Raw genomic sequence first — 11,868 nt, 5'->3', positions numbered from 1 at the left:
GATTATTGATGAATTTAGTCCCTCAATAAGTTTAATCTGAATACATTTTTTTTAAGTGTTGCATAAACAATATTTGAATAACAAATTTAAATATGTATTTTGTTATTTTGAGTTCATAATTTATTTACATTAAGAAAATTGTATGTCAGGTTATATTATCTCGGCGAATTTCATCTGTGAACCCTTCCATTCTGTTTTAACAACGCAGAACAATATACAAATCTCCAGTACCGTGCTTAAACCATACAAATACCCAAAACAAATTCCGGAAATGAACTCTTTATTTTTCCTTCCATTCTAATGACATTGTGCGTATATCAAATCACATATCTTAAAAGCCGTTCGAGATAGTGAACGAGTGTTCCTATCAGGACAAACACTAGTTACATTTGCTCAATAGCATAATAGAATGATTGGCAAATCAATAAATCAAACTTTTTCTTTTTCTCAAATATTTTGTTTTGGCTTACTTTTGGCGATTACTCCGGACGAGCAGTTCATTCAATATCAAGTAATGCCCGATTTATCAGTTTTCGTAGATAATACCGAGTGAAACGATGGACGCTATATAATACTACAAATCGCTATTTGTTTTGTTTTTTATATTTTGAAAATATTAAGAGTCTTGTTGGAAAAAAAGAGAATTGTAAGAAAAAAATCAAGCCGAATAAAATAAATGCATGTAAATGCGCGTGGAGTAGTCACCAAAAAGTACGCAACTACATGTACAAAGTAAACAGACAGCATGCAACTCAAAATAAACTTTAAAGCGACTATAATTGTAAACATCACCGTTACAGATACAATCTGGCGCAATTTAATAAAAAAAAATAATAAAAGTAAGACTTTACCTTTTTATACGAAAAATTAAAGTGTCTGCAACCATTTGTTGATACTTAAAACAGCGCAAAACCATAACATTACAATTCTGTAGGTCCTACAAGAATGCTTACGATGACGGACTTTTTATTTTATAAGTTGTGAGCCTCGTATTGAAGGAGGTACTCAGGGATGTTCTTTTAGTCCTACTATTCCCTGGCTATATAAAGCCGTGTACCCAAGGACTAGTCTCATTTGGTTTGTTTATATCGATGAGGTAGCACTCTAAAAGTAAACAAAGCAAGCAGCTTTTACAAAAAGTAAAAACTCGGCTAGGTTTAGGGTTAGGGTGAAAGAGTCTGTCATTGCCATGGCTGCCACTCACGATTGTGGCTTTAAATTGATTGAGCATCCGCCTTATTCACCTGATCTCGCTCCATCAGACTTTCATATATTTACAAAACTGAAAACGGCTGTCCCAGGCACCCTAACCCCAGCACTAACCCTAACATGCAGTGGGTGACTTGGGCGACTTTCTGAACAGCCAAGAAAAGAAGTTCTATAAAAGTGGCATTGAGGCCCTTAAACACCTCTGGCAAAAGTGTGTAGATACTGAGGAAGGTTATGTTGAAAAATAATACAATATGTCTGGCAAAATTCAAATCCTTCAATACGAGGCTTACAACTTATCAATCAGCCTCATATATTACCGCTCGTTAGCAGGATGCTGCGCGGACACGCATCCATGTGACTCCATACGTTTTTTTTTTCTTTTTCGTGTAGCATTTTTAACAAACATCAATCGAGATAAACAAAGTTCTAAAACCCGAAAAGATACCCTGAACATGTTAACGGTATTGGCTCGTGTAACGCTATATTCTAAAACTATCTCACTAATCATCAGAAGAAAAAATAGCACGAAATCTACAGTTATAGTCGCTTCAAATGTACACTGGAGAAGAATTTGGAAATGTTGAGCACGCTCAATCTTCTCAACTCGGTAACAAAAACGTGTAGCCTGTACACACACTCACACGTGTACATCACTTACAAGTTTCGTAAATCAAAATAAGCCAGTACAGTATAATAATAAGCATAAACATTGTTTTACAACACACTGAGTAAAATATTTAAAAAAAATACTGTACAAAATAACAAATTTAATGACGTAATGAGAGAAAGAATGATTTGAATCTAAATACTAAGATGTACAATGTAAATGCTAGCTGCACGTGAGTGGAATCGCTGCCTGGTGATAGTGTTAATATGTTTCGATAATATTAACACCTTTGGACTATGTTATTTTATACTGAATAAAAATACCGTGACAATATATTTGGTAAAACGATGTGAAGAAATTAGTTGAATGATGAAAGTAGTTTAACTTCGCTTAGACATGATTTTCTTGCTACCTTTCATAAGACATATTTAAAATAACAAAATCCGAGAGTACTTTACAGGGTATAGACTCTTAGGGTTATCAATATGTTAAGACAATATTATTCTACAATTTAATGAATGCATTACACGAGAAACGCCCGAGGACTAAAATAGGTTTATCCTGACAAGTAATTAAAGGCTTACGCTGTAATTGTAATCGATGGGTCATAAATATAATACCAAGTGCGAATATTACAATTCATAGGTTTTTCATAAGTTTACTTAGAATGTAGCATCAATTACAATGAATATGAATCTAATATATAAATAAATTTTAATGTAGGGATAAGGTCACGTGTAAAAACGCTTTTAAACTCTCAGCATCATCACACTTGAGAGTTCCCCCTTCTAATTCCCTCCTGCCTCAACTACTTATAAAATATGAGAAACAAGAGTTAAATTCACGGGCAAAATCATATTCCATTATGGTATTGCACATATCTGGAATTTAACCGAATACATGGCAGGACAAAATCCAGTCTACATACGGACGGAACCATAATTTCATGGAAGGGGTATATCAGTACATATGCAGACACCATGGTCGTTACATCACAAACTAAAGGGGGAGCGCTTATACGTTACGGGGAGAGATGGTAACAAAGAAATACATGCTTAGATTTTCGTCCGTCATCTTACAGGCAAGTAAATATTAATATTTTTTCTCCAATATGAAATGAAACAATTCTCAATGCAGATGTTATGATTTCTTTCAAAATAAAAACATGATATCAATGATGTGTGCTGTTAAGTATTGATCATCAAATCACACTTTCTCTCTGGTAAATTCAATAAATATATTCATCTTGATATCTGAGATCATAGCGTGATACAAAAACATACAATTTCATAAAGGTTAAAATAACACCATATAATTGTATATAGAGATCTATCAATAAAACCTATAGCTATCAATACAATTCTCCAATACACAATTCTACATTTGGAAGAAAGCAATGTAAAAGCTTGTATCTCTGTTGGAATGGTTTGCACATCAACTGTAATACTTTGATATATAAATAAACCAATCTTTTGTCACAACGCAATCTAACAACAATGAGTATATGAACACATGTCTCCCGTATAGAAGTTACGGATTTGAACAGTAACATTAGTCAGGGCAGACGACAGATACCTCTTAAATTATAACTTAATAAAGACCCATTCTTGTCCATTTTTTTTTTTAAATAAGAAAGCAATAACATCAAAAGGTCCCTGGAAATGAAGATTAAAACAAGACGTTACTATTAAAGTTATCTAATCAATTATAAAATAAACTGTAGTTTTATTTAGATAAATGAAATCAGGAGTATTTGGCTTTTTGCTTTAAAAAATTACCGCCCTTGTTTTACTATTCAAAACCGTATTCGATTATAAGCAATACGTTTCAATGAAGAATAATTTCCAAAGCCATGACATTACACACAAACCTGATCTTAAAGAACTTGTCAATCGATCTACGATTCAAAAACTGCATCCAGTTCATAATCATATCATACATATGATAAAAGTATGTGTCAACACGTGGTTATCCAGGCTTCTTTTCATACTTGTTTACTATTCGAATAACACGTTCATTTAGAGTAACAGATAAAGTATCATTTGCGTAATTTTATTAAAACATTAACATATGCAGATTATATTTGGCAAGACTAATGAGTATATGATGTGTGGTATATCTCTATCCAGATATGTATGGTGACAAAATAAGTGTATGATTTCTTTATGGTGACAGTCTCCATTCCAAAGTGTGTTTTTGTGGTAAGCCTCCGTTGTTAATGAAAAGTATATTTGTTGAAAATGTCCGTTGATAAGGCCACAAAAATAATTAATTAGTTGGTTCTCGGGCCCTCCATCATCTGCTTTGAAGAAGAAAAAAAATGATCTCATTTATTTTTCCTAGTTGAATTAAAAATCCCTCATTATTTCTTGGGAGACGAATGTGTAGAAAAAAGCATCACCAATAACCCTTGCTCCTGTAATATCCATTATTTTCAACCATGAAACTAGAGAACATGTTCATTAATGTGAAACAAAAACAAAGATCTATGAAAATTGTTTGCTATTTTGAAGCAATTTATATGAAAAAGCAAAATGGTTTGGAAAAATAAAAATAAAAACAAAAACAAAAAAAAACATGCCCTCATCTGTTTTTTCAACAATGAAATTATAAATTTAACTCTCCATCTCTTTTAAGCAAAAATGGCCCCAGAAACAAGTAATTACTTTTTATTAAGCTTAATGAAATGTACATTTGTCTCCGGGCATGCAGGCCGTTTGTAAATGTAGGAGTTTTTTTCGTTATCTCCTCTCAAAAGTGTATGATACTTGAACTAAATCTGTCAATTCAAATGTTTATATGTTTGCTAATTTAGTGATATTTTGTCAGGCATGAATTTCATTTATTATTCCTTTCTAAAATAATCATGCATTTATACGAATTTTTTACCAATAAGTTTTCAAGTGTATTTTAAGTAAATAAACAAAGAATTTCATACTAATTTCAAAAAGGTGTGCTAGTAAGAGGAAACATAAAACCCCTTCACATTTCGAGCTGGACACTAACAATGAAAGGGAAAACATGTCATCAGAATGAATCACAAACAATTTCCTACTAATTGATCACTATGGATTCCACAATCCGTCCCACAGTTTAAAAAGATACAATCTATTGTTTGTAATGACTATGCTTGATAAAGTTCTTATATCATGACTTGCAACATAGTGAAAATTAATATCTCAAATTCATTTTTAAAAATCTCTTATGACATCAAATAATATTTCATCTCATCTCGTTGCACACAAAATTGATATAAAATTGTTTGATTGATATTTGGAAGACATAAACGATAAATTAATATTCAATATTTGAACTAAGCATGCTTTGCTTTCAGCAACAAATAAACAATTTCAACTGCAATAATCATTCTCGACATTCATTGACAAAATACTACATACAATATCTTTGTATCAAACTTGTTTTAAGGTTGTAAAAAGAAACAATTCCTACAAACAAGATACACCCGGACAACTAACACGTATTCCAGTTCAACCAAAATATATGTCAACACGTAAAAAGTAATGGACAAGATGTTTATAGCTTTACAAAATTGTTTTCTTTCTTTTTTTGTGATTTTGTTTCATTTTCCTGTTGCAATAAAATTAACATACACGAATGAAATTTCTATTACAATCCAATAAAAAAAATAAATGAAAAATTAAAAAAAAAATTAAAAGGACTTAAAAAGTCCAGCACAAAATCATCAAAGATTTCTATAAAGAAGCACTGTAAATCTTAAACAAGCACTGATACCCTACGTACATATACTTACTTATAATGTCTTAACAGGACAATGAATTATTGACATGGGATTAATAACATATGGCACCAATAGATTTTATGTGAATCCATTTACGACTAGAAAATCTGAAACTTAAAACAATTGCAATCAAAATTTTAAATGGACAACCATTATAGAATACACGAAAATATTTAACATTTCTTATTTACAAACGAAGCACAATCTATGCTTAGAGTCATCAGTTCAACTTCACAAATGACTTTTATATAAACTAAAGGCACTTACAAGAAAAACAGGATTTGCACATTTTTTATTTTTTTTTTGCACAAAATATATAAAATTCGTAACTGATATAAATAGTATATAAATATTATATAAAGTTCATAAAATGCTTCAAAACTGGTGTAGACACCCCACATAAAACATCAGGAATGTTGTGTACACCCCTATGTAAAACATTAGGAATATTCACTCCCACATAAAACGGGAATGTGACATTTGTCAAATACTGAGCAATTCATGTGCGTATTGATGTGTAGTATTCGCACTAACTCCAAAATATAATATAATAATAATAAAAAAAAAAAAAATTCCGTCTCCTTTCCACACAACAGTTTGTTTACAAACTTAACCAACTGTTGTAAATAATTTCTCTATTTCAACCTTTTGAAACAATATCTTAACAATATGTAATAACAGAAATTCCAATCTTGTTTTTAGTTTAACTGTTTCTTTATTTAAATTTAATTCTGATATATATTTTATGTCTAATTTTCATTAATTAGGTAAGTTGCCATTAATAATTGATATCGTTTTATCTATTTCATTGTAATTTGTCAACAATTAAAAATCAATAAAAAAAGTCGCCATACTTAACAAATGAGTGGAATTAGATACTGAAATCGTCAGTTTGTGATTATGATCAATATTTTCTTCTAGATGTTCTATCTTATCTTAAAGTATACATAGTAAGGAAACGAAACAAAAATACCAAAGAGTCAGTCAAAAAAGACTGGTCACATCAGATTTGAATTTAACATGAAATGTTCATTTCAGGTTATCATACTTCAGCTGCCCCCAAAATGGTAAGAACAGAATACAAAATGTAATGCCACTGAATGTCACCATTTCACCGATAACTTTTGAGTTATAGATTTACCATGGCTCCCTAGCTATATACATATCCTCTCAACTGATATTGTATTTTATTTCAACAAATGCATAAGAGGGAGATAACTCTGATTACGACTTCCTCCTATAAATCAAAATACTTTTTTAAAGTATTTATTTCACTAACTCTGGTAAGTCAAACTAGGCATGGCCACTACTTACCTGGAAAACTTGGAACTTTCATTGACCAAATAAGGCATGGTCACTACGTAGTATACTTTATACCTGGAAAACCTGGAACTTTTACATCAGTAGGAGTCTAGAGACTGACAACATTTATGGAATTCAACTCAAAAAAAAAAACAAAAAAAAACCAAACACACGCAATCACATTTTGTGGTGACAAAATTTGAATAAATTATCTGTCTCTAGTTGTTGTATCAAAACGAACAATTTACACATTAATTTGTTTAACCATTAAATGCAATCAGCCCTTCCATTGGGTGCCATAAAGTTTGCTGCCCAGGCTAAAACCCAAGGAATTGGCAGTGATACATGTAGATGAGATCAGATGTCAAATTGTCTTCACATCTGTAATAAAATCAGAAATTTGTCAGATAATGGTTCTGAAAACTGCAAAATTAACAAGCATTCTGTAAGTATTGCTAAACCAATACATGTCCCCTACTGGCGCCCTCAAGTTAAAAAACTTTAGCCAAATTTGAGTAAAAAAGTTTAGCCAAAACTGAAACATGATCATTTTATGAAAATAAGTTCATTCCAAACAATGTGTAAATTCAACTCTATTGGGTTGAATAAACAATGTTTCCTGCCCCTAAAAGATATTCAGGTATTCTTCTGGTATGTCTACTGTACAGAGTGAAACCATGGTTACAGACCATATATGTGATGACTCTTGGATTAGTCCCCAGGATGGAGAGGAAGACTGCTAATTATGACACTATAGTTGTAAAAGATGACCGAATATACAATGTTATACATGTATACTCAATATCTATATTGCCGACAATGGCAGGTGTAGTCTACGATCATGCGAGTGAGGTACATAAATACATCCGTGTACAAGCTAGACCAGGTGTAGACTACGCCGATTGTATATGCATGGCCGAACATCGACATCAGGATAAGGTGACATAAACACCTTCGCTTAGAGAAGTCAGCTCGTCACGTACATCCTCAACACTATGACTATGTTCATATTTCCATACCCAACAAACATTTATATTGTAATCATCTGTTTCCAAATGACACCAAAGCCTCGAGCAGCTGAGGTAATAATGGAGTATTGTGTATTTACCTCTTCATAACTAAAAAATTATATAAGTGATCGAGGTGTGGAAACCTCAACTACTTCATGTTATATCCCATAGTAGCATGAATGTTGTTGTCCCTTCATGTCAAACAATTACTCTTTGATTAAATCATTTCACCAGTTCTGAAGAAGAAGAACTCACATTTATTTCCCCTATATAACTGTATCTGTGGAACAAGAGGCCCAGGGGCCTTAACGGTCATCTGACTCTAAATTACAAGGGCCCAATGGGCCCAAATCGCTCACCTGCAATGCAGTGATCTTTTCATATATGGATGCAAGTTATTTGAAAGCATGCTACAGGACCAATATAATGTCTCTCTGCACTTTGGCTTTTCACTAAAAGTCATTTAAAGATTTAAGCATACTTGATCGACGTGACCTTGAATGTGAGTCAAGGTCATTCATTTGAACAAACTTGGTAGCCCTTCACCCCAGCATGCTACAGGCCAAATATTAGGTCTCTGGGACTCTTGGTTATTGAGAAGAAGTCGTTTAAAGATTTTAGCCTTTTTGACTCCTGTGACCTTGAATGAAGGTCAAGGTCATTTATTTGAACAAACTTGGTAGCCCTTCACCCCAGCATGCTACAGACCCAATATCAACTCCCTGGGACTTTTGGTTATTGAGAAGAAGTCGTTTAAAGATTTTAGCCTTTTTGACCCCTGTGACCTCGAATGAAAGTCAAGGTCATTCATTTGAACAAACTTTGTAGCCCTTCACCCCAGCATGCTACAGACCCAATATCAACTCCCTGGGACTCTTGGTTATTGAGAAGAAGTCGTTTAAAGATTTTAGCCTTTTTGACTCCTGTGACCTTGAATGAAGGTCAAGGTCATTCATTTGAACAAACTGGGTAGCCCTTCACCCCAGCATGCTACAGACCCAATATCAAGTCCCTGGGTCTTTTGGCTATTTAGAAGAAGTCGTCTAATTTTTTTTTAGCATATTTGACCCCTGTGACCTTGAATGAAAGTCAAGGTCATTCATTTGAACAAACTTGGTAGCCCTTCACCCCAGCATGCTACAGACCCAATATCAAGTCCCTGGGACTCTTGGTTATTGAGAAGAAGTTGTTTAAAGATTTTAGCCTTTTTGACCCCTGTGACCTTGAATGAAGGTCAACGTTATTCATTTGAACAAACTTGGTAGCCCTTCACCCCAGCATGCTACAGGCCCAATATTAGGTCTCTGGGCCTTTTGGTTATTGAGAAGAAGTTGCTTGAATGGAAAGTTGACGCCGGACGGACGGCCGGACGGACGACGGACGCCGCGCCACGGCATAAGCTCACTTGCCCTTCGGGCAGGTGAGCTAAAAACCCTTATATTATTGTAGTATGCATTCTCTGTAGCAAGTATATAGTGGCACTGTTGACCATGTTGGCCATCTTGGATATCTGACCGACCCAATAAATAATAACACTTGGTCTGGACCATCTAAGGATCATTTCTGGTAAGTTAGAGCTGAATCCCACCGGTGGAATTTGAGAAGAAGTTTGAAATAGGTGTTGTTCAGGAAAACCATGATTGCGCAATCATGTTACAAAATGGCCGCCATTGCTGCCATGCCAAAGTTTTTACATGGCCGAAAAAATAACAACACTTTGTTGGCACTCCTTCCTTAACATCCTCACCAATTTCGAGCTCAATGGCACCAGTGGAACTGGAGAAGAAGTTTAAAATGTGTTTTTTAAGATGGCGGATATGGCGGCCATCTTACATTTCAGACCAATCTAAAAAATAACAACACTTGGTCGGGATCATCTCAGGAACATTTCAGGCAAGTTTCAGCCCAACAGCACTGGTGGAATTTGAGAAGAAGTTTAAAATGTGTTTTTGAAGATGGTGGTTATGGTGGCCATCTTGGATTTCGGACCGACCCGAAAAATAACATCACTTGGTCGGGATCATATCAGGATCATTTCAGGCAATTTTCAGCTCAATAGCACTGGTGGAACCGGAGAAGAAGTTTAAAATGTGTTTTCAAAATGGCGGCTATGGGGGCCATCTTGGATTTAGGACCGACCCGAAAAATAACAACACCTGGTCGGGATCATATGAGGATCATTTCAGGCAAGTTTCAGTTCAATAGCACTGGTGGAACTTGAGAAGAAGTTTAAAATAAGTTTTTCAAGATGGCGGCTATGGCGGCCATCTTGGATTTCGGACCGACCCGAAAAATAACAACACCTGGTCGGGATCATATCAGGATCATTTCAGGCCAGTTTCAGCTCAATAGCACTGGTGGAACTTGAGAAGAAGTTTAAAATAAATTTTTCAAGATGGCGGCTATGGCGGCCATCTTGGATTTCGGACCGACCCGAAAAATAACAACACTTGGTCGGGATCATATCAGGATCATTTCAGGCAAGTTTCAGCTCAATAGCACTGGTGGAACTTGAGAAGAAGTTTGAAATGTGTTTTTCAAGATGGCGGCTATGGCGGCCATCTTGGATTTCGGACCGACCCGAAAAATAACAACACTTTGTCGGGATCATCTCAGGATCATTTCAGGCAAGTTTCAGCTCAAAAGCACTGGTGGAACTTGAGAAGAAGTTTAAAATGTGTTTTTCAAGATGGCGGCTATGGCGGCCATCTTGGATTTTGGACCGACCCGAAAAATAACAACACTTGGTCGGGATCATCTCAGGATCATTTCTGGCAAGTTTCAGCCCAACAGCACTGGTGGAACTTGAGAAGAAGTTTAAAATGTGTTTTCAAAATGGCGGCTATGGCGGCCATCATGGATTTCGGACTGACCCGAAAAATAACAACACTTGGTCAGGACCATCTCAGGATCATTTCAGGCAAGTTTCAGCTTAATCCCACTGGTGGAACTTGAGAAGAAGATTGAAATGTGAAAAGTTTACGCACGGCGCACGGCGCACGACGACGGACGAAGCATGATGACTATAGGTCATCCTGACCCTTCGGGTCAGATGACCTAAAAATAAGCTTACCCCGGAAAATTACAGCTACTTAAATTTCCTGTGATAATTAATGAGCAGGTGTTAATCGCATATACACATATTGAAATCTTCCTATATTGAGTCAAAATAACATATATACCTCTGATAAGACCAAGGTGTTCATTTTTTGCGCTTCCAGCAGTCAGGATGCATCTTTTTCTGTTTATCGGCCAGCACTTTAGCTTTCTCTGAGTACGCGTTCCTGTCGGCAGTGCTCATTTCTTTCCATCTATCACCCAGGAGAATGCTGATAGACCTGAAACAATCACAGGTAAAGTGCAAGTTTAATGTAGCAGTTATCTTCAGAAACTTTGTGCTTAGAGCATTGGCTAATTAAGGACAGGTTAGTAATTACAGTCTTTGTTTACTGATTCTATGGCAATTAATACTGATGTGCCAATGTGTTACTGATTCTATGGCATTTATAACTGATGTGGCAATGTGTTCCTGAATCTATGGCATTTATAACTGATGTGCCAATGTGTTCCTGATTCTATGGCATTTAATACTGATGTGCCAATGTGTTCCTGATTCTATGGCATTTATAACTGATGTGCCAATGTGTTCCTGATTCTATGGCATTTAATACTGATGTGCAAATGTGTTCCTGATTCTATGGCATTTAATACTGATGTGCCAATGTGTTCCTGATTCTATGGCATTTATAACTGATGTGCCAATGTGTTCCTGATTCTATGGCATTTAATACTGATGTGCCAATGTGTTCCTGATTCTATGGCATTTAATACTGATGTGCCAATGTGTTCCTGATTCTATGGCATTTATAACTGATGTGCCAATGTGTTACTGATTCTATGGCATTTAATACTGATGTGCCAATGTGTTCCTGATTCTATGGCATTTAATACTGATGTGCCAATGTGTTCCTGATTCT

General features: G+C 35.0%; 1 protein-coding gene across 1 annotated transcript in view; it reads right to left on the bottom strand.

Annotated features, from left to right (window-relative positions):
• Window positions 1-263: 263 nt before the first annotated feature.
• Window positions 264-11,868, bottom strand: part of LOC117330427 (HMG box-containing protein 1-like) — a 35,622-nt gene continuing 24,017 nt past the window's right edge. The window contains exons 12-13 of the mRNA XM_033888702.1: window positions 11,074-11,229; window positions 264-7,262 (exon numbers count right to left, since the gene is read on the bottom strand). Coding sequence (XP_033744593.1) covers window positions 11,094-11,229 — 136 coding nt within the window. The 3' untranslated portion in view covers window positions 264-7,262; window positions 11,074-11,093. The remainder of the gene's footprint in view (window positions 7,263-11,073; window positions 11,230-11,868) is intronic.

Source organism: Pecten maximus, chromosome 7, assembly GCF_902652985.1.
Source record: "Pecten maximus chromosome 7, xPecMax1.1, whole genome shotgun sequence".
Taxonomy (NCBI): Eukaryota; Metazoa; Mollusca; class Bivalvia; order Pectinida; family Pectinidae; genus Pecten; species Pecten maximus.
Note: the sequence above shows the minus strand (reverse complement) of the source record. Positions and strands in the feature narration are given on the sequence as shown.